This window comes from Miscanthus floridulus, chromosome 18, assembly GCF_019320115.1.
Source record: "Miscanthus floridulus cultivar M001 chromosome 18, ASM1932011v1, whole genome shotgun sequence".
In the NCBI taxonomy this organism is placed as follows: Eukaryota; Viridiplantae; Streptophyta; class Magnoliopsida; order Poales; family Poaceae; genus Miscanthus; species Miscanthus floridulus.
In genome coordinates, this window is record NC_089597.1 from 125,529,276 (window position 1) to 125,553,112 (window position 23,837).

Consider the following 23,837-nt stretch of genomic DNA (forward strand, 5'->3'; position numbering starts at 1 on the left):
CAAACCACTTGGAGAGAATACCCTACCAGTATAGTTTGGCACAGCAACCAACTACCGTGTCGAACACATCAACTTCTACGTCGCTGACTTCGACACTGCCTACCACGCCATACTTGGTCGGCCAGCTCTAGCCAAGTTCATGGCCGTGCTACACTATGCCTATCTGGTGCTAAAGATGCCTTCGCTTGCTGGAGTCTTGACTAGGCAGGCCAACCTCACCATCGCCTACGCCTACGAGATAGAGAGTCTCGCCTTCACAGAAGCTACCGACCTCTCCATCCAGATGGCTAGTGTGGTCACCAAAGCCAAGATGGTGCCTACCAAAGACATGGAGATCCTAGAGCTAGAGCCTCCCCGCGCCTCTGCCAAGTCAAAGGAAGTCAAGGAGGTCAGACTTGGCCTCGACGACCACTCCAAGACCGTGAAGATTGGGGCTCACCTCGACCCCAAATAGGAAAGCGTGCTCATCTCCTTCCTACATGCCAACGCCGATGTGTTTGCTTGAAAACCTATAGACATGCCGAGGGTACCATGGGAGAAGATCAAGCACTCCTTGAATGTCTCACCGACCGCCAAACCGATCAAGCAGAAACTCCACCGATTCACGTCAGACAAGAAGGAGGCCATTAGGGTAGAAATAAAATGGCTCTTAGCTACCGGATTCATAAAAGAAGTGTATCATCCAGATTGGATAGCAAACCCTATTCTCGTTCAAAAAAAGAAAAAAGAATGGAGAATGTGTGTTGATTATACTGATCTTAACAAACACTGCCATAAAGACCCCTTCGGCCTACCTCGGATAGACGAGGTTGTAGACTCCACCGCCAGCTATGAACTGCTCTCCTTCCTTAACTGTTACTCCGGATATCACCAGATTTCCCTAAAGGAAGAAGATTAGATCAAGACATCATTCATCACGCCCTTCGGTGCTTACTGCTACAAAACCATGTCCTTTGGACTCAAGAACGCCGGAGCAACCTATCAAAGGGCCATCCAGATGTGCCTCGACCAACAAATCGGTCGTAACATCGAAGCCTACATCGATGATGTGGTCGTCAAGACCAAGGCCACCGATAATCTTATCGTCGACCTTGAGGAAACTTTCGCAAACTTGAACAAGTACCGATGGAAGTTGAACCCTTCAAAGTGCATCTTTGGAGTTCCATCCGGTATACTGCTGGGCTACATTGTCAGTGCTCGAGGCATCGAACCTAACCCTAACAAGGTCTTTGCCATCACAAACATGAAATGGCTGACATGTGTCAAGGATATACAAAAGCTTACAGGCTGCATGGCTACCTTAAGCAGCTTCATATCACGCCTTAGCGAAAAAGGGCTACCTTTCTTCAAGCTCCTCAAGGCCTTCGAGCGCTTCTCCTAGTCAGAGGAGGCAGACATAGCTTTTGAGCAGCTCAAGTTGTTCCTAACAAAGCCTCCGATCATGACGGTGCCATGACTAGATGAAACTCTGCTGATCTACATCGCCGCCACTTCTCACATCGTCAGCACTGCTATTGTCGTCAAACGTGAGGAAGTCGGGCACATCTACAAGGTGCAACATCTAGTATGCTTCATAAGCGAGGTACTTAATGAGCCCAAAACTCGTTATCCTCAGGTACAAAAGTTGTTATATGCAATTCTGATTACGTCGCGCAAGCTCCGATACTACTTCGACTACTACAAGATCGCTGTGGTCACTGAGTTCCTTCTGGAGGACATTCTTCACAACAAGGAGGCCAATGGACGCATCATCAAGTGGGCTATTGAGCTCGGCACTTACTCCATCGAATTTAGAAGTAGCCCTACCATCAAGTTATAGGCGCTCGCTGATTTCATCGCTGAGTGGACCAAGATCCAAGAGCCTATCACTGCCACTTGCCCCGAGCACTGGGTGATGTACTTCGATGGTGCCCTTAACATCAACGGTGCTGGTGCGGGCATTCTGTTCATTACGCCAACCAAGGATAAGCTCCAATACGATCTCCGGATACACTTTCCAGCCTCCAACAACGCCACCGAATATGAAGCATGTCTCCATGGACTCCGTATAGCCATCGAGCTTGGCGTCAAATGCCTCATGGTGTATGGGGATTCCGCACTGGTCATCAACCAGCTCAACAAAGACTGGTCTTGCTCCAGCGAGAAGATGGATGCATATTGTGCCGAAATCAGGAAGCTTGAAGGAAAATTCTACAGCATCGAGTACCACCACGTGGTACGCGACCAAAATTAGCTCACTGACCACTTATCCAAGTTGGGCTCTTCTCGTGCCGCGATTTCACCAAGGGTCTTCGTTCAGGATCTCCTGGCGCCATCCATCAAAGAAGATAACGAAGTTTAGGAAGTTCCCCCCATCGAGCAACTGGTACTTACAGTACCTTCACCGGCCACTGATTGTAGGGAGCAATTCATCAAGTACCTCACCAGTGTTGAGGTACCCACCGACAAGACTAAAATCGAACGCCTAATTCATCGAAGCAAGCATTATGTGCTGGTGGATGGCAACTTGATGAGGAAAAGTACTAAGGAAGGGATACTACAGAAATGCATCACCCAAAAGGAGGGAGTAAAGCTACTTCTCAAAATCCACTCTGGTTCCTGCGACAACCACATGGCCTCGAGAACACTGGTCGGCAAGGCTTTCTGAGCTGGTTTCTGGTACGTATATGTCACCATCGACAAGTTCTCCAAGTGGATTGAATATAAACCGCTTGTCTCGGATACTGCAAAGAAAGCAGTTAAGCTCTTCGAAGATATCATCCAAAGATTTGGTCTCCTAAACAGCATCATCACTGACCTTGGAACTACATTTACTAGCCATCAATTCTGGGACTTCTATGAAGACCGTTGCATCTCTATCAAATATGTCTCCGTTGCCCATCCTAGAGCCAATGGCCAGGTCGAACAGGCGAACGGCATGATCCTTGATGCCCTCAAAAAGTGACTATATCAGAAAGAAGAAAAGCACCCGGGTGGATGGCTCAATGAGCTACCAGCTATAGTCTAGGGACTACGTACTCAAGCTAGTCGCAGCAGCGGCGTGACTCCATACTTCTTGGTCTACGGCTTAGAAGCCATACTACCAGCGGACATTGCCTTCCGAGAACCTAGGGTGGAAAACTATGATGAAGAGCAGGCCACAGCTGTTCGGTCAAAGGACGTTGACAGGGCCAAGGAAGAATGCCTAATCACCTGCGTCTGCATAGCTAAATATCTGGAAGGCTTGCGGAGGTACTACAACCAAAACATCAAAGGTCGTTCATTTGCTGTCGGCAATCTCGTTCTCCACAGAAAACAAAAAACTGAAGGGATGCATAAGCTCTCTTCCCCTTGGGAAGGGCCTTACGTCGTCAAAGAGGTTACCTGACCAGGGTCTTATTGCCTATGTGACTTAGAAGGAATCGATGTTCCCAACTCGTGGCACATCGAACACCTTATACGTTTCTATCCTTGAAACGCTCCAGATATGTACTCTCCACTTTTATGTTGAATAAAGTTTTGGTCTCCATAACTTGTCTCTATTGTGGTTTAACATTCACTCGCGGTCGCTGAGCTCTATGCTACTTCATAACAAACTCCAATATGAAATCGCCATAACTGCGCCGACCACGTTCCTCCAAATCTTCAACGTTATCGCCAAACCGTTTTCTCTAAAATCACCGAATAATTTCTCCAAGTCGCCGACACATTCTTCGCCAAAAATCACCAAACATGTTTTCTCCAAATCACCAAACACGTCTCCTCTGAATCACCAATGTATTTAGCCATGCTTTTTCTCCAAATCGCCGAACACTTTTCTCCAAATCTCTAAGATATTTCACCGATCGGCGAGCAACATACTTTCTTTTCTGTTCTCTTCGGAGAAGACCCAGTCTCCGATCTCTCCCTACACATGCTACGGGCTCCACGCTCTGCGTTATGGGTGGCCGGTTGTGGTTCCTTGGTCATGCCTATTCATCCTACATGTCTACGGGCTCCGCGCTCAACGTTATGGACTATGGGCTAGCTTATTTTGATTCCTCGGACGCCGCTTATATTGCCTATATCTCCAAGTTATTTTGATAACCGCCATATAGCACACGTTCCGTTCTTTTCTCTATGGAGAAGACCCAGTCTCTGATCTCTCCCTACACGTGCTACGGGCTCTGTGCTCTACGTTATGGGTCGTCGGCTGTGGTTCCTTGGTCATGCATGTTCCTCCTACACGTGCACGGGCTCCGCGCTCAATGCTATGGACTATGGGCTAGCTAAGGCCATATGGGTCAATAGCGAACCAACTGTTCGGACTCTACTTACACTACATGGTTAAAACTGTGAAGATTTTTTCATCGAAATACAATCTAACCACATACACATGCACCTTATAATATTTATCGTATACATAAGTGTTTTTTATGTCTTCGCGTGTTCTAATCACACTATCTAGAAATTACATATGATATCCGCCAGGTAGATCATTGTGCTCCGCCATTGCTGTCCATTTCGTCAAATAGTTCTATATCGCTTGCCAACTTCTTCGCTGCATCCTCCACCTCATCCTCCAGCTGCTGGGTCTCTGCCTCGCTCAGTCCTTCGGCGAACCCGCCCCCTATCGCCTGAAGGTCAGTGGCTGGATAGTGGGACCAAACCACAGCAAGGGCGTGGGTAGCGGTGGTAACAACGGTGTCGCGGTTGAAGCCCTTGAAGCTGTCCCATGCCGTCTTGCATCTTTCGATGACGATGTCTGGGCACAGCGGCCTGCCGGTAGGCTAAGGAGCCACTTCTGGTTTGATGTAGTCAAGCACTAGTTTGATTCCAGTAACTACAGCGTCAAACTTATCCCTTTGGGTCCAAGCGTCCTACTCTAGCACATCGAATTGTGCCTTGACCCTCCAACGATAGTCTGCAAGCATTACAAAGTTCCATCAAGCGAGAAAGTTACTTCAGCGGTAACCCCGACCAGGGAATACTCACCGTTTAGCTCCTCGGATAGCTTGCTCGCTTGCCCTGTCTCCTTTGCCTTCTCCTCTCAGAGTTGCTCGAGGGCCTAGCGCAGCTGGCCAAGCTCTACATCTTGTTCTACAAGTACAACAGTCAGCACCAAAAGTAAGCGTATCCAACTATGCAAAGCACTTTCATCGATCACATGTACCTTTCTTCTGCTCGAAGACTTTTTGCAGCTGTTCCAAATGCTCGGAAGCATCCTTTAGTTGTGTGGAGGCAGTGGCCAGCTACTCAGACTTGCTCCACAGTTATTCTTTTGTAGTCACCAGCTATTCAGATAGGACTCCCTTCTGGTGTTCCATCCTCTTTAGATAGGACTCCGCAGTTATTCGGTGAGGGGTTCCATCCTCTTTATCAACATGTGCCGCTACTCGATAGTCCAATTTATTCCCTGAAATTCACAACGATAATAATGGTATTCGATCTCCAACGTCAAAAATGAATACTCTGGATTCAGTACTAAACTTGATTTGTTTTATTACTCCAGCGAGGGCAGATTTCAGCCTCCTTATCTCCTTGGGGTGGCCTCTTCCTCAACAACTACCACCTCGTCACTGCGCCTACGGAGGATTCGGATGGATTGGGTTTGAGGTTCAACACAAACGATCTCCTCCACCTTGTCCTCCTCTTCTGCAGCAGCAGGAGAAACCGCCGAGGGGCTTTGTGGCCGGACAGTGGGTCCAACCATGCCCTATGACGCCTCCAGGGGCGCCGTTAGCTCCTTGGGCGCCATTGGTTTCGCCGACCCAGACTCTGGTGCTTCGCTAGCAACTCCAGCTTTAGCTCCCGAAGGCCCAGTAGCAACTACCGTCGCTTCAGGTATTGTCGCCGACCCATTCCCCGCTGATGCCAACCTCTCGCCGTCTCCAAGTCCACCCACAGCAGTGGTTGAGTTTTTCGCCGGCTGCCGAGCACCCGGGGACCCCGACATGGGAGCTAACGGCATCATCTCTGCTCTGGGATCAGCCCAAGGCTACTCGTCAGTCCGGGTGGATGGGTTCGGACCCTCCATATGCCTTGCACTGCATCAGATCATTTGGTCAAGCGGTAAAAAAGCTAAGACTAGACAGCAAAGTAACTCCAACACGAGAATACTTACCGTTTGGTCTGTCGGTGCAATTTTTTGAATCGACGATGCCTGTCCGAGCCCATAGGCATGGCTGTGGGGTCAACTCCCTTATCCTAGGGTGAAGGTCTTGCCTCCTCCACAGTCGGCCTCTGCTCCGCCTACTGCTCTAGGGGTTTCTTCGCCCGTCGCTCTAGATTTACCTCTGCCTGTTGCTTGGGGACTGCTTGGAGGTGCTTGGGTGCTCGGAGGAGGAGCAACTTGATATTCGTCATCATCAGACCACTCGAGCACCGTGGTCCATTGCGGTCGAGTGGTCTGGTCACCACCAAGCAAGATGCCACCCCATTTGAGGGGAGCGGCAGCCGTCATTTTTCTCTTCTTCTAGGCCAGTTCGTCTGCCGCTGCCCTCTTTCCATGGACTTTCTCCATCACCGGGGGTGAAGTCTCCGTCCGACCAGCATCGGTGCCTCCAGATTCTAATGAGGCGTTGGCCGCATCTTCTTCAGACCGAGCTAGTCACCGGGCATCTACTCCCCTCAGCCAATCACCCCTCGGGACACCGGAGAAATACACCGCTCTTTCCTGCGAATGGATCTTTGCACAAGTGAATCAGTTCACTGCTCATCAATGCTTCAAGATTAAAAGTATTAGCAATACAAATCGAGATGATCACCTCTGGGGGCAGATATGTGCAATTGTAGGCCCTCGTTTGCTTTGGCCATTTGAATGAAATGTTGGGAGCGAACAGCTCTGCGGCCTGCTCCAGGACATTCTTCTTCCTCAGTCATTCCATCCTCTCCCGGGTCCCGTCATCATCACCTCTATAGTCAAAGCACGGGTGGGCCCTCTCCTTGCAAGGCTGGACGCGGCGCACTATGAAGCTTGTTGCCACCAGTTCGCCTCTAATTTCCACACCTCTAATCAGGCCTAGGAGCTCCATCACTTGTTCCATGTCAGCACTGTTCGGTTTCTCTGACCAGCTCCTCTGGTTCTCCGATATATGGTGGACGTCGCAGCGGATTGCAGGGTGGCTCTGTTTCATATAGAACCACTTGGAATTCCACCCTTTTAGAGAAGTGTTCAGCGGTACGTTGATATACTCGCTGGCCATTCCATCCTGGAGCTGCAAATAGATGCCGTCGACCACCTTGGAGCCACCGCCGCCTTTCTTCTTCAACTAGAAGAGGTGTCTGAAGAGGTTGAAGTGCGGCAGAACCCCCAAAAACGTCTCATAGAAATGAATAAAGATCGAGATGTGCAATATAGTATTAGGGTGGAGATTGGACAGACTAATGGACTAGAATTCCAGCAGATCTCGAAGGAAAGGATGAACAGGGAACCCCAACCCACGCCAGAAATAATCCTCAAAGACTACAACTTCATCGGTGTTAGGCATTGGGAAGGGCTCACCACTGGCTGGCCACCATCTGGCGGTGACGCGGTTAGGAAGCACGCCCGCCGCCACCAATCTCTCGAGCTCCATTTCTCCCATGTGCGATGGCGCACACTCTTCATCACGTTTGGCTTCGGCACTTGCTTTCTTTGGGCTCGCTCTCTTTGGGTTCACAGCTCTCCTCTTTGGCTCCATCTTTTAGATCTAGATGGGGGCTGGCGTCGGCAGCGTGCATGGGTGTGACTCTAGAAGTGTGATGGCTGAGGATGAAGATGAAGTGGTGATGTGGTAAGGGTGGGTTCACGGGGGGGGGGCGTCACAGTTATAATGCATTTTCCCCACCTCTTCGCAGTCGAGGGTTTTTGGGAAACTGTTCTCGCGATTTGCGCCTCTCCAAATCCTCTGCAACAGCAAGGTGGACCGTAACGTGGGCTTTTGCACAACCGCAGCCCACGTCGCCCATTTATCGCTGTCGTCAGTTGCTACTTGCTGAATAATCGCCGACTTGTCCGCCATTTATTGAGGCTCAGTAACCGACACTGTACAACCATTACTCTAGTTTTTTCTCCACAATTTGATTTCTCTGATATCTCCACTTGTAGCTCGGGGACTGGCTGCCTGCTCGGCTGGTTTTAATTGTTTTTCTGTTTCTGACCCTAGCACCATGTGACTGCGTCACCTATTGTCAGGCTCGGGGACTAAGTGAGCACACTTCACCTTGCGGTGAATGTGCTTTGTCACTTTTTGGGGCCACGCCCAGGGACTGGCTGCCTGCTCGGCTAGTCTTCTACTATTCTTCTACTTTCTGACCCTGGCACCACATGACTACGTCATCTACTGTCAGGCTCGGGGACTAAGTGGGCACACTTCACCTCATGGTGAATGTGCGGAATTTTCTCTCTCGAAGACTACATGCCTCTTGAAGAGGATTGACTCCTTCCCCCATGGTCAGACTCTAAGTGGCCACACTTGGTCCACTGTGAGGAAATTTTTTATTCTGAACTTGAGCTCCTTACACCCTTATGGCAAGCTGTGCTTGGATCTTACTGTTCGGCTATGGTCCTCGCTGCTTGCAACTGCTCGCTACTACTCGACAACTCGTCAGGTGGTCGGACCGTGAGTTTGACTGCTCGGCTTTGTTCGCACCTGCTCGGACAAGCACAAGACGGCGTTGCACAATAGGTACAAGGTGCTCAGGGACTAGCTGTGAGGGGTACAACCCTAGATACCCATGGCAGACCACATGGGCTGTGCCCTTAGGGGCGGCCCAGTCCACAAGACGAAGCCTTGCGGGGCACGATCCTGGACAGCGCCTTCCGCAAGACATCTAGAAGATATCCTAAAGATACTACGAGATCTGTTAGGATATGTATGATCTCAATATTCTTGTAATCAATTATTACTTTCTGGTTATCTCTCAGATCTAACCGACTTATGACCCTGCTCCCCGGACTATAATAGGCGGGCAGGGACCCCTCCAAACACACGCAATATCATACGATAGCTAAACAAACCAACAGACCACAGGAGTAGGGTATTACGTCATACTGACGGCCTGAACCTGTCTAACTCGTGTGTCTCTATTGTCTTCTTGTTATTGATCTCACGCTCCTCTACCGATCAATCTACCTTCGTGGGATACCCTTCGGAGGGCTGCCGACGATATTCTGTCGACAGTTCTCGAAGTATCACAGGCCTGTCTCGATATTTTGGAGCTAAGCGTTTCTCAATAGTATCATTGAAATCTTTTCTATTCCTGTGGTAAGGGTGATCCTTGGGTAGGAACCTACAGTATCCCATATAAACTATCTTTGAGTTATTTGGCAGATTTATCGCATCGATGTTGTCCAAGCACTCGACACATCCAGTATAGCCTTTTGTCTTCTCTCCGGACAACGAACCTCGACCTGGTATGTCAGTGATTGTAGCGATAAGTACTCCCTTGATCGTGACATGTTCCTTTTTGTACTCGTCCCAAACATCCGGCACGCCCTTTTCAAACATCTCCACTAGTTCATCGATCACTGGTTCTAGAAACATATTGATGTCATTCTTAGGTTGTCTTGGCCCTTGGATCAGTAGTGGCATCTGGATGTACGACCGCTTCATACAGACCTAAGGTGGAACGTTGTATATATAGAGCGTCATTGGCCAGGTGCTATGATTGCTTCTAACCTGGTCGAAAGGATTCATCCCATCTATGCTCAAAGCAAACCAAAGGTGTCTTACCTCTCCACCGATGTCCTTATAGAACATAGTATTGATAGTCCTCCAGTCATGCCCATCAGTAGGGTGCCTCATCATTGTATCTTTCTTACACTCTTCACCATGCTAGCGCAATAGCTTGGCTGACTTTGCACATGCAAACAACCTATGCACCCAGGGAGCTATAGAGAAATACCAAATGACCTTTACGGGACCTCCTCTGGTCTTGATACCCTCATCTGACGGCCCTTCCTTATACCGTGGAGCTCCACACTTGGGGCACTTGTCCAAGTCTTTGTATTTTTCTCCACGGTACAATATGCAATCATTGGAACACGCGTGGATTTTATCAACCTCGAGGTCGATGGGGCAGATCATTTGCTTGGCCAAGTATGTCTTTTTTGGCAACTCGTTTTTTTTGGAGCATTTTTCTTATTATACCTAACAACTGATCGAATCCTTTATCGCTCAATCCGTTTGTCGATTTGAACTCTAACAGCATGATGTCGGCTTCCAGTTTGCTCATTGGATAATCCCTATACAATGATGTTTTGTCATCTTGTCTCATTTTCTCTAGCTTTCTCAGCTGTCTTTCACTAAGACATCCGGTCTCTACATTACGTAGCAGTTGAGAAATGTCATTGTTATCCTCGGTGTCGTCAGCTAGCGTGTTCCTAAACATATTATTAATTGTGGGCATAGGTTCCGTGTTGACACCGGGTTCCGCGTCACCATCGTGGATGGCTATGTCAGGCATGTCCACATCATCATCATTTTCCTGCAGAACATTCACACCAACATCGCCATGCATAGTCCATATCGTATAGTTTGGCATGAATCCCCTGGTAATCAAGTGCGATCGTATAGACTCAATTTGACGAAAGTTCCTTTGATTCTTGCAATCTTTGCATGTACCGCTTGTCCGTTCGGGATAAATGCATCCACTCTCGATCCATCTCTGCATAAAAAAATACTAAGACAGTAATTACAAAGAATTAATAAGAAATCGAGCTTCATGAACAACAATTATAGCTCGAAAGTACCATTTTTGGAAAACATTATTGTACACTAATTATTGAAAAATTAAAATTTGTAGCCCCGGCCCTGTAAATTGAAAATCGTAGTAAAAAACAATTATTGCACAATATTGAAGAACAACTATTCTACTCTACTTCTAAGAACTAATTGTAGCATCACATACTAACAATGATGAGTGGCCGCCAAAATACTGCCGGTTCAAGCCACAAATCGGCAGTGATGTGGTGCTTCACTGCCGGTTTTAACCCAGCCCCAATCATTTTCTCATTTTTGAGCTCATAACCGGCAGTGAAGGTACATCACTGCCGGTTCTCACAAATCCGACAGTGATAAGGCTGATAGTGATGTCTAAATCTGACGTAGTGATAGGTCGTAGTATTCTTTTATCCAACAGCTCGATATGATCGAGCTATAGCTAGAGGAGAGGCTAGCTCAATGTGATGAGATGGTACAAATGATTTAGATATGTGTGTCAGTGTGTGTTAGCTTTATATTTGGCTCTCAACTCTCTTTAGTGGCCATGTGCAACGGCATACATTGCATCAATACACATAAGCTAGCTAGGCGCAGCATGCGTACGTGCATGGCAGCATCCATGAAGAACAACGAACTTAACGAGCGGTTATGACAGTTATGCAATGAACACTTCATTCCACTCCTATTTGGAGTTGGACACAAGCAAAAACACCCCCCCCCCCCCCCCCCCTATTGGCTAACAACATAAGCCGCTGTCGATAACAAAACTCTAGCTAGCTTGAGACAGCTAGGTGAGCAAACAACAGCGCATGCATGCAAAGATATACTACTCCATATCCCTAGCTATCTCTGCATGCAATGGATTCGTTCTCTGTGTCATTGATGATGTTGCTGGTGAACACTGTCAACCTGCTTTCTCTCTAAGAGCATCCACACTGTGCGGTTCTATGCCAGTCCTATCTTTTATCGACCTGGGTCGATACATTGCGTCGCTGGTTCGTTGAAGAACCAGGTGCGATGGATAGAACCCACTCCCATCCACCATTCTCTCTCCTACCGCAGAATCATCTCGTAAAGAAAGGAGGGGTGGGGGCCACTGGGCACTGGCACCAGGCGCTGTTGGCCTGTTGGTCACCGAGCATCGCAAGTTGGGCTGCCTTTTTTTAATGTTGTGGGCTCTATTTATAGGTTCGACGTCGGTTCTATATATTGCTACGTTTTTAACAGGTGCCATCAAATCATGTGATAGAACCAGGATCGATCCTATATATTGTCTTGTCACTTGTCGGTGCAAAGTGCAATATTAACTGTGTCCAGCGTAGTATATACTCAGGAAAAAATGTGGAACGACCACACTGTACGGGCCTACATACTCATGCACAGCACAGCAGTGGCGAAAAGGTTAAATAACCTCGAATAAGAACTGCAGGTTGCTCATGCACGCTGTACGAGGCTACTTTGTGCACAGTAGTATATAGTAGTGGCACACCGCGACGTGTCTAAGGTTCATTGGAGCTTCATAGAGTACTTACTACTACGTGTCATAATATTACATGCCGATGGTCCCTGCTGCTGAAATTGCAGATCAAGACATGCATCGATCGTCACTCCTCGTTTTCTGACTGCGCTGCTGTGTTTAGTTCGGGAATTTTAGGAATTTAGTATCGTAGCACTTTCGTTTTTATTTGTCAATTAGTGTTCAATCATAGATTAATTAGGCTCAAAACGTTCATCTCGCAATTTCCAACCAAACTGTGCCATTAGTTTTTTTTTCTATCTACATTTAATGCTCCATGTACGTATCGCAAGATTCGATGTGATGGCTACTGTAGTACTTTTTGAGAATTTGGTTGTGAACTAGACAAGCACAAAATCTTCAGTTTGCACGCTCCCTGCTGGTCGGCTGCGTGCGTGTGGTCCCTGTATGTGCTCAGTGCTCTCGTAGTCTCGATCGATCGGTCTGCGAATTCAGCTGGTGCAGCGCGTGTTAGGCACATCGGATTCAGCACACGCTGATGCAACTGCTGCATGCAGCATAGGAGTAGGTATATCCTAATCCTTGCAGTTGCATGCAGCGCCGTGCTTGGCAGGTAAAGCATGCATATGTAGGATTGTAGGAATCGATCGATATATGGTTTTATGATATGATACTGGATGTCTGTTGGATCGGTCGTAGTAGTAGCTACTAGCCTCCTAGTAGCAGTATGTCGTAGCAGCTTTATCTGCAATCCCGTGAAGGCACGCAGGGCAAGACGGTGGCGGGCTGGCGGCGGCGAAGATGCTAGACTCATGGATGGCTCACTGCTCACATCGTCTCAACATGAGCGCAGCCAGAAGATGAACGAAGATACTATCGTAGGGGGAAATGTTCGGTGTAAGCCTCTCATTTCAGTATAATGCATGAGACATATACTTATAGGTTTCCGAAAATTTTGAAATGATGGGTATCCATATATAATGCATCTATAGACTTAGGGTGTGTTTGGTTGAGCTGTGGCTGTGGGAAAAAGCTGCTGTGGGCTGTGAACTGTGGGAAAGCTGTTATGGGCTGTGAGCTGTAGAAAAGCTAAAAGCTGTTTGGTTAAACAAGTATAAAATATACCTTCTATCTTTATCTCTCTTGAAACAACTATGGAAGAGATTTTTATTCCACCAATTTTGAAAAGCAGAAAGCCAAAAGCCAAAAGCAGGGTCAAACCAGCTTTCAAAAATGTACTACGGAAAAGCAGTTGCTTCTGAAAAAGCAGCCTCCAAAAACAGCCCCTTTGGTTGGGTTTTTGGCTTTTGGGGCCAAAAGCCCAACGAAACGGAGTTGGGATGTGGACATGTGCTAAAAGACAAATTCACATGTTTTGTTTGTCCTTGTCTGGTACATATGCCCATAAATTTTGTTATTTTTGTGAAATTTTCTAGAATAAATTTGCACCTCAACTTTTGATGCAATGTACATTTGTAGATGCACTATGGATGTGAATTATTTCAAATTTTAAAAAGCTTATAAGTATGCGCATTTCAATATAATAAGGTTTTCACAAGCCGAGGTTTGCGCCGAATATTTACACCTTGTTATAGTGGCTCCGAGGCCATCTCATGCATGGATGGCTCACATCATCTCAAAATGAGCAAAGATGAATGAAGATACTGTTAAAAAAGGGAACATATTCGGTGCAAACCTCTCATCTAGTACAATTATGAAAATCTTACTAAAAGTTTGAAACACATACTTATATGTTTTCGAAATTTTTTAAATGACGCACATCCATATATAGTGTATCTGCGTACAATGTATCAAAAGTTGATATGCAAAAAAAAAAATTTCCTAGAAATTCATGTAAAAAATAACAAATTTCATATGCATATGCCCATAAATGTTGTTATTTTTAATGAATTTTCTAGAATAAATTTGCATCTCAACTTTTGATGCTATGTACATACATCTATAGATGCACTATGGATGCGAATTATTTAAAATTTTAAAAGCTTATAAGTATGCATTTCAATAGGGTTTTCACAATTGCCGAGGTCTGCATGAATATTTATACACTATTATAGTGGCTCTAAGGTCATCTCCAATGATCTAGTAGCTTTTAGCTAACCGAATCAATTTTTTAATCACTGAATGGTGCAAGAAGCAATAAACTTAGCATGAGCTCAAAAGATAGTCTTGCACATTTCGCGATGCATCCTTCTGTCTAGTACGATGTTCCAAAACTGCTTGTTGCAGTCTCTTTTTTTTTCTTCATATTTTTCAGCTTAGAGCGAGCTCATGTACCGTTGGAGAAGCCATGAGGCAACGATCACACGGCTATATATGTAGCTTTAGCATGTAGGATTAGCAGCAGTATACATGTACACATCACGATGCATGCATCGATCAGTGTAGTGGTCCCTGCTCACTGCAAAGTGAGCTTCAGTGTTGTTTAAGATTATTATCAGGCCCAAGACTCCAAGCAAGATCGGACAAATTAAAGGCGATGATGTCCTGTGCCGTACTACCTCATACCGAAACAAACACAAAGACAAAGCCATCACGGAGCAAAAGCTATACGCACGACGACGTATGATGAGAGAGCATGCGTATGGAGATCGATGAGCTCCATCGATCGCTAAACTCCATGATCTCTCTCTCTCTCGCTCGCTGAATAACTCGATCCATGCATAATGATCACTTCACAGTTCACATGCATGCACGTACCACGGGAAAAAAGATTCGGTGAGGACCATCCCTACTAAAATATGGTGCGGATGTATGACTGAGGTGTGGCACATCTAATTACCGTGGGTACGTTTAAAATGATATTGTGGCCCACGTATCAACTGCACAGTCTGCACCACGTCCTAATAATAGGAATGGTCCTCACCCAATTTTTTACGTGCCCAACTTGAAAATCTAGGCTAAACAAATAAATTTGGCCCCGTTCGCTTGGAGGAATTCTGGAGAAATTTAGAGAAATCTGAAGGAATTTGTGAGAAGAAAACACTGTTCCAGATAAAAAAAGAAGCGGATCAAGCTAGGTTTAAGGGCACACGAACGGGGCCGACGAGATCCCAAACAAAAACCACGTAAGTACAGCTCGTGATCTGCCTCGGTATCCGTGCAGCGAAGAAAAATGATTTATATATTCTTTCCTATTGATCGTATGACAACAATCCCCGGCCCCGTACGCCGATCTAGTGTAAAACCGTGATGCATTTGACTTGGCGAGCAGATCGAGCTTGCTTGGAGAATCTCTCAGGGCCAGCTTTCTTATTCTTTCTTCTCTGAAATTTGACTCTAGACTAGGCCTCTATGTTGACCAGTTCAGATTTGGGGGGTGTCTGGTTCCTTAGACCGGATTTTAGTCCTTGTCCCATTGAATGTTTGGACACATGCATGGAGTATTAAATATAGAAAAAAAATAACTAATTACACAGATTGCGACTAATTTGCGAGACGAATTTTTTAAGCCTAATTAGTCCATGATTTGACAATGTGGTGCTACAGTAAATATATGCTAATGACGGGTTAATTAGACTTAATAGATTCGTCTCGTAAATTAGTCTCCATCTGTGTAATTAGTTTTTTAATTAACTCATGTTTAGTCCTCCTAATTAGCATCCGAACATCCGATGTGACACGGACTAAACTTTAGTCCCTGGATCCGAACACCCCCTTAGATACAACTGTTTCTGCGCATATGCATTAAGATATTCTTCTGCCAACATGCAGGAGCTAGATCTGTGTGCCATTGCTGCATTAAGAGAAAATCTGTGCATTATTAATATATAAATACTTGCAAATTATTTGAATTGGGTACCATGATCGTCATATGTATCATAAAGCAAGTCAGTTAGTACTCTCATCCAACCTCTCCTAGCTAGTGCCAAACTGAACTTCATTAGAAATATAATGTCAACACTCAACAATGACAAACTGTACTCTCATCCAGCAACCTCTCCTAGCTAGTAGCAGCTAGCTGCTCTAAAATGTGAACAGTGCATAAGAAAGGGAATTGCACAAAACATGAAAATTAGTTAGAATGTCAACACGGCTAATTGAGCTACTAATAATAAAGCCATTCCTGGATGCAACCTGCATCATATTTATCTTATGTTCATGAGCTAGCAGTTGATACAATCCATGCATGATCCTCCCCCATCTGCATTCCACCAATGATTCGATAGATGAAAATCATTCTCATGTGGTGGTTCAGGATAAACTAATTGCCTAATTGGGCTTTGGGTGCTGCCAATTGCCTATTTGGGTCCATTTGCTCATGATTAGCATGCATGCACATGATGGAGGGAAGGAATCTTTCATCGCCTAGCTACTAATCTACTTGGACTCTGCTTGCAATCTTCAGGTGAGCGTTCACATGAAATGAACTGGAATAATATCGAGGGAATAGTAGTACATCTGCGATATGATTAAGGAATAATCGTGCATTTTCCTCCATTATTCAACGAATTTTGATTTTGATTTTTTGATATTAAAAAAAGAATGAACTCTAGCATACCATACCAGGATCAGAATTAATGTAATCATGTGCACTAGAGAGAAGCATCTTAGTAATACTGGTTCTTTTTTGCATCATTGCTTAGGAGTAAAGCTTGATGCCCAATTGCCGATCGATATCATTACCATGCATGTGAAGCCTCCCCACATGCAGATGCAGGCAAGCACTCCCGGCTCCCCTAGTTCTTCAGTCCTGCCATGTTCCCGCATGCACACAGTTTGAAACACAAGAGAGAGAGAGAGAGAGAGAGAGAGAGAGAGAGAGAGAGAGAGATTCTTGAACTAGACGAGGAAGATTAAAAAATGCTGTCAGAGAGCAAAAGTACATGAATTTTTACACGCATATATATATCCATCTGCACGCGGATGCATCCTGATGCCAAGCTGGGGGCGCTCAAAATTTTGTTTGCGTTTGTGCAGTTTCAGTGCAATGCAGTGTGCAGATACCACCTGATGTGCACGCAGCCTGTTTGTTTTGCATTGGCTCCCGTTGTTTTCATCCTGTCCTGTGCCTCGGCAGTTTGTTTTGGCGTTGCTTCACTGAACTTAGTTGGATACACGTAAGGCAAAATGATTCTCTGAACCCTAGTCATAATTTTCTTCCTTCCGTACATATATATCGACCTCAGAGAGCGATCGAGGTGTTTCAGAAGTGAGAACTGTGCACAATTTGAAAAGGCAGAGAATCAGCTCTGAAAATATTTGACTCGTCGAAGGGCAAGATACGCAGCCATTTTGGAATACCTAGCTAGCTCGCTTGGAGAAATTCTAGAGTAATTTGGATGGTTTGGAGGAATGTTGGAGGAATTTATGAGAGAAAAATACTGTTTCAGATAAAAAAGAAGCGGATCAAACCGGGTTTAAGGGCATGCGAACGGGGCCAATGGATTGTGGGTTGTGATATGACATCCTGCATTGGAAAAACACTATTGCAGAAACTGCCTGCTCGCCCACTGAATCAAGCACGCAGAAAACAGGTTCAAGAAGACCCTTTCACCAAAACAGGGGCAGGAATGCATGCAGCATGAGCTGGAAGAACGGAAGAAGCCGGTGCAGAATTCAGTGTGACAAGGACTCGAGTGGAGTAGGAGCAGTAGTACATTCTAGTACAACAAACTTCAGTGGTGACCCATAGCATTACTGAAATCAAGGGAGGAAAACTGAACATCTACTCACATTTTTTCCACATCAGTGACATCACAACCAGCAGAGCTACAGAGGTGAGGAGACCACAGTTGGTAGCTAGTTCATGCATGCATGGGATCATCAATTAATCTCCATACTCATAACTTGGACATGATATATATTGAGTTATTGACCATGCAAGTTCAGCTCCATTACAGTGAGGTCACTCAGTCCTGTCTCTGGCTTGCGTTGTTCAGAAATTCAGATGTAAAAATGTTTCAGTTGCCATTGCCAATAGATGCAGTAAAGGGTAAAGAAAAATCAGGAACATGGTTTTTACATTGCATCAGGCTAATTTTGATGTCAAAATACACATCCCTACTCTAAGACCCCATTTAGCACGGTTTCTGCTCCTTGCTTATTTTGAGATGAGCGGTAAAACCAGCCTTTTACTATAGTGAACAGAGGAGCCATCAGAGGCGATCACAGTTCTACCAAACGGGGCATAAATAACATTCGGTAACTTTACATTGCTTCAGTTCTGCTAGTTACTGGTAATAAAAGTTTTGAAAATGCTACTGCGCGATTTTCATAAACGAATGGCGAAGAATGAGCGAGTGTGAAAAGATAAAAGAAACATTACGCGCGGATCGAATTATTCGTGAATAAAAAAGCAGAACTCCGTTCCCGAAAACTAATCATTAAAAGAAATTAAAAAACCAGAACTTCCATCGATTTGAACACAAACAATGGTGAAGAGGCTCAGAAGTCACGAGCAGGCTGCTCTGCTCTGCTGCGGCGCACCGGCGATCCCTTCCCTCCTCCAACTTCTCCGCCCTCCTATATATTCTCGCCCCTCCGCCCTTCCGGGTCCTCCACTACCACTACCCCGCCTACCAGAGCAAGAACGCATCCGTCGAGGCATTAGCATTACTAGCTCGTCGGCGGCAATGGAAGAGTACCAGCAGGTGCAGCACCAGCAGCAGCATCAGGGTGGGCGCGGGAGCAACAAGATCCGGGACGTCGTGCGGCTGCAGCAGCTGCTCAAGAAGTGGAAGAAGCTGGCCACTGTGACGCCCTCGGCGGCGTCCGGCGGCAAGGGCGGCAGCGGCGGCGGGAGAAGCAGCGTGCCGAGGGGCTCCTTCGTGGTGTACGTGGGCGAGGAGATGCGGCGGTTCGTGATCCCCACCGAGTACCTGGGCCACTGGGCGTTCGCGGAGCTGCTCCGGGAGGCCGAGGAGGAGTTCGGGTTCCGGAACGAGGGCGCGCTCCGGATCCCCTGCGACGTCGAGTCCTTCGAGGGCATCCTCCGTCTCGTGCAGCAGGGCGGCAGGAAGAAGGAGCCCGCCGCCATGTGCGACTGCTCCTGCTCCTGCTCCTCCGACACCGAGATCCTCTGCAGATGACGGCTCACGAGACCACGAGACGGCGACAAGGCCATGAATCCAAGGCCTCGCTCTCGTCTCAGTGCTCTGCTCTGAGTCTCTTTTTTCTTTGTTTTTTTCCTCTCTCCTTTCTTGGGTTGCTTCTTTCTTTCTTCTTGGTTTTTTTTTCTGAAGAAAGGAGGAGAGGTTGCATTGTACTGCACCGATAAGATCTATAATCTGTACAACGATGGGAGGAGATGTAGGATTTTTTTTTAGTTTGCTGATGAGAACAAGGATCTAATGTAAGATAAACCAAACAAAGCTTTGATCTTGCAACTTCTGATGGTTTATGTCACATTGCCACTGTCACAGCTCATGAAATTCTTTTCCACACCGAGCTCATGCAATTCTTGTATCTGCATTTTTTTTCCTTACAAGCTGAAACCAAGAAGATGAGCATTGCAGAAGCTGAATCTAGTCAACTTCAGCATGTGCCATCGTTTAGCTTCCCTTAGCACTGCAAGTCTGAATCCACACTACAGAGTGCAAGTGGAAGATTAGCTGCTTAAAGATTAGGTTAACAGTAATAATTCGCAAAAGTTTGGTACAAATATATATAGGAGTAAACTGCCGTTGTTTGTAACTTTTTATGAATGCAGGGCATCTACTGTTTCGATCCAGACGTAGGGAGAGTTGGAAAAGATCTTTTGTTTACTTCGGTTCATGAGATACGCATTGTACTCTGCATACTGCACTGCATTCTTAATATGTGATTCTGTCGGCATATTCTAACCACCATGCCTCACATAATGTTAGGCTTTGCAACAAAACAAAGGATTTTTCGTACATATTCACATGGCAAATTGGCAAGCGCACCTGGCTTCTCACATCGACGACACATGATGGGATCCTCTGCATCTGCACCTGAATCTTGGGTTCCTGAAAAAACCAGGTTATCTACGTGTGAATCAGCCCAACTTTTTGTTAAATCTCTGAAGCAAAAAACGATAGATTGGTAAACAATGAATCAGTGTGCACTTTCAATGTGCTACTACCACTGAACTTTTTATCATTGGATTCAGTAGTGTGTTCTGCCAGGGCAAGAAAGTAGGGCCGGCAAGGCAACTGAAACATGTTTCTGCAGAAGACACTGAGGAACAGGAAATCAGGCTGAAGCTCTCTCCAAGTCTGAGGAAGTACTATGATTGGTCTACTTCTGCTCTGAGGTAGATCATTGGTCTGTTCTGAAATGGACGTGCCTACCTTGCAGCAGACTACCTGAAATCCTGCATCCAGCATTTCCCAGTGTTGAGTGTTGACAAGTGCAATCAATCTCCAGAGAGCCAGATAAAGAGACAGCATTGCTGTTCTTGTAAGTGAGTGGCTATATTTTCAAATGTGCAGCCCAGTCTTGCATGCTCATCTTCCGGACATTGCTCAATGCTACTAGTATATTTCAGAATGAAGTAACGGACATTCAGATCCAGATCTGTTTGATTTATATCGATCGATCATTATTCATTTCTGTAAGCAACAATTTGCATTAACTAGTGATGTCCCATTTGCAGGGTCCATGTTCAGTTTTAGCGCAAGTATGGAACAGAGGTAAGAGTCCATCACTAAGAATTGATGAATGTGAATATGGAGAGACACACTACCCCCATCATCACAGGTCTCCAACCAACCAAATAAATCAAGCTTGTAATAAGATGAAAAAATAGTACAAATCCAGAAAAAAAAATCTTTTTTTCGGTTTCTGTAAGAATAAGAACAGCATGACAAGACAAGGATTCATCCTCTGAAGATGACTGCTCCTCTAATCAGAAAAACACAACATGATCTGAAGAAATAAAGCCCTATCGTCTTTCTACATATTTCTCTTCTCCTAATCTCCTCGATCTCATCATTCTAAAAGCAGACAAAACGCATATCTCGTACGGACTGTTTGGAACGTCGAAATTTGAATCGAATCTCACAAAGTTTCAGACGTACTCCGTAAAATAAATAAATAAATAGCTCAATTCCCCCGAGGAGTTCTATGTAAGGGTGTGTTTGATGCGGTGACTAAAATTTAGAGGTGTCACATGGGGGTGTCGCATGGAGTGTTTGGATACTAATAAAAAAATAAATTACAGAATCCGTTAGTAATCTGCGAGACGAATTTATTAAGCCTAATGAATTCATCATTAGCATATGTTTAATGTAGCACCACATTGTCAAACCATGGACTAATTAGGTTTAAAAAATTTGTCTCGCAAAACAGTCTCAATCTATGCATTTAGTTTTATAAATAGTCTATATTTAATACTCCATACATGTGTCTAAACATCCGATGGGACAGCGACTAAAGTTTAGCAGGTGGAACCAAACACCCCTGAGTCTGTGTACTCTTTCTCCACGGTTCACGGAAGCAACAGTGAGTGAATCAACACGCCATGCATTCAGAGCTACGCTACCATGCATGCATGTGGCTGCTTGTTTGCTTGCATTCTGTACAAGAACCGCATCCTACGTCAACAAGCAAATTGTTACAAACAAGAAGGAACCTAGGTGTTGTCATAAAGCTACCGGCCGGCCGACGGCTTTATTTCTTCCCCTTCCCGGAGGCGGCGCCGCCGTTCTTGCGGTGGAGGCGGCGCAGGAGGTCCTCGAAGTCCTCCTCGGCGCACGGCACGCGCAGGCCGCCGGCCTGCGCGAAGCCGAACTCGTCGGCGGCGCGCTCCATGAGGTCCCGGAACGCAGGCTCCCGGAGGTACCCCGTGGGCACGACGAACCGGCGGGACTCCTCCCCGGCGTACACCGCGAAGTAGCCCTTGGGCACGCCGCCCTCCGCGGCGGCCGCCGCCGGCTGGTCCAGCAGCGCCTCCCGGAGCCCGGCCGCCTCCTCTCGCGCCGGCGCACAGCTGTTCTTCGCCTTCTTCTTGTTCTTCCCGCCCGCTGCTGACGTCGCGGACTTGGTCGTCAACCGGAAGTAGCCCATCACCATCATCGCCGATCGTACGTCACCGGGCGCGCGCGAGTGCAGGTGCACGTATATATAAGTGCTGTGGTGCACCTATATATAAGTGCTGTTGTTCTCGATCGCCGGCCGGTTCAACGGCGGGCAGAGGGCGCGCGGAGGGCTTAGCTAGCAGAGTAGGTAAACCGTGGCGCCCGGGCATGGGATGGTGGCCGCCATGGCTGCTGCTGCTGCTGCTGCTGCTTCAGGCAAGCTCGATCGCTGCTGTCTTCTTTGGAGTTGGTGGCGCGCAACCCCTGCGCGGAGAAGCGGAGGACGACGTGGTCTCCTCTCCTCTTGTTCGTATGATACGATTAGGGGAGGCTCGGCAGACAAGGGAGAGCGACGGTCTTTTATACTAGGGGTGAATGGCCATGGTGATATAATAATTAAACTAAGTTATATTATATATAATCGAGGAATTAATTAATTAATTTCTTAAAGAGTAGTCCATGTCATCCTGTAGAGAACTTTCCTGGCTCTGTTTCCATTGTGAACAAAATTTGCTTTGGAAAATTACCAGGTGTGTTGCTGTGGTTGTGATCAATATGGATGGATGTCCTTGTACGCCGTAGAATTTCGTTTGTTTAGTGGAAATCTTTTCGGCAACGTGTGTCCATGGCAATTATATTCATTTATTTTATTTAAATTTGTAGCGTTGTTCACACTAATGAAGGAGCATACTTGTTTCCTAACTATGGAGCTGCATAATACAAGCGCGTAGCTCATCTAGTACTATACACACTATATTTCGAATTCTCATGCCTGCTTGGTACCTTTGCTCAGTACTATATATATAGCCTTGCCTAGCAATGATTTGCAACAGATAGTTTGCTTGGTTAGTTGGCAAGGACACCTTGATTTCTATGCTGGCAAGAATTTTCTTGCTGGTGTGAGAGAGCCAATTTAGCTCTCCTGGATGGGCAAGTTTCTTGTTGTTAGTGCCAACTAAGCAAGGAGAGCTTAGCAAAAGTAGCTTAGCTTCCTCCGGTTTGCATGTACTCAATATTTTGGACACAAGAATTAACTCAAGTTTTAAACATTGATTATAATTAGTAGCTTTTAAAGTATTTAAGAAGATTAAAGATCATATGCATAATTTTATATTGGAAACCGAGTGGTTTCATAAAACCACAAATCCATTACGATCTTTTCACCTTATACAACAGAAAACAGCGATTAAAGTTATGTTTCCGAGGCCACGCCGTTGTAAAAAAAAAACGTCAAATACACTTTCGTCACTTGATATATTGACCACTGGTGCCGATGAAGTTGGTTGTCGAGATCGAGCAATTTAACCTGAAAGTGTACTGGGGTTACATGTTTAGTGAATGGGTAGAGAGATTATTATATTTAACCCATCAGCAAGAAGATTATTACATATTTGATGACCTCATCATATGAGTTGACCGTTTGATAAGCTTCCCGTTCAACTGCAGCTAGCCAATGGTGTTTTCTATAAGTACGGTCGTCCGGTGGCACTCGTCATCTTTGCTATGTTGTTATTATTTATTGTCATCATATAGGAGTACATAAAAAAGTATGGGTGGATTAGTGGTGATTGCCACTTGATTTACTCCGTTCCTGCACGCAACTGACGATGACGATTGGATCGTGACAAGCACACGGAAATTGCATGCGTACGGCACCGTGTGCGGAGATTAGTGTTTAGATAGGGTTCTTTTTTT

At 45.9% G+C, this 23,837-nt stretch overlaps 1 protein-coding gene and 1 pseudogene across 1 annotated transcript; one reads left to right on the forward strand and one right to left on the reverse strand.

The window, feature by feature from the left end:
* Nucleotides 1-18,533: 18,533 nt before the first annotated feature.
* On the forward strand, nucleotides 18,534-19,488 carry LOC136522970 (auxin-responsive protein SAUR67-like; annotated as a pseudogene).
* A 2,129-nt stretch (nucleotides 19,489-21,617) lies between these two features.
* On the reverse strand, nucleotides 21,618-22,451 carry LOC136522679 (auxin-induced protein 6B-like). The gene is made up of 2 exons (XM_066516491.1): nucleotides 21,720-22,451; nucleotides 21,618-21,641 (listed from the first exon to the last, which is right to left on the reverse strand). Exon 1 carries the CDS (start codon nucleotides 22,138-22,140, stop codon nucleotides 21,736-21,738), a length of 405 nt encoding a protein of 134 aa, XP_066372588.1. The 5' UTR covers nucleotides 22,141-22,451; the 3' UTR covers nucleotides 21,618-21,641; nucleotides 21,720-21,735.
* Between the last annotated feature and the right edge of the window lie 1,386 nt (nucleotides 22,452-23,837).

What these genes read in the sequence shown, in the direction of transcription:
- LOC136522679 (XM_066516491.1), bottom strand. Translation starts at nt 22,140, where the DNA reads ATGATGGTGATGGGCTACTTCCGGTTGACGACCAAGTCCGCGACGTCA.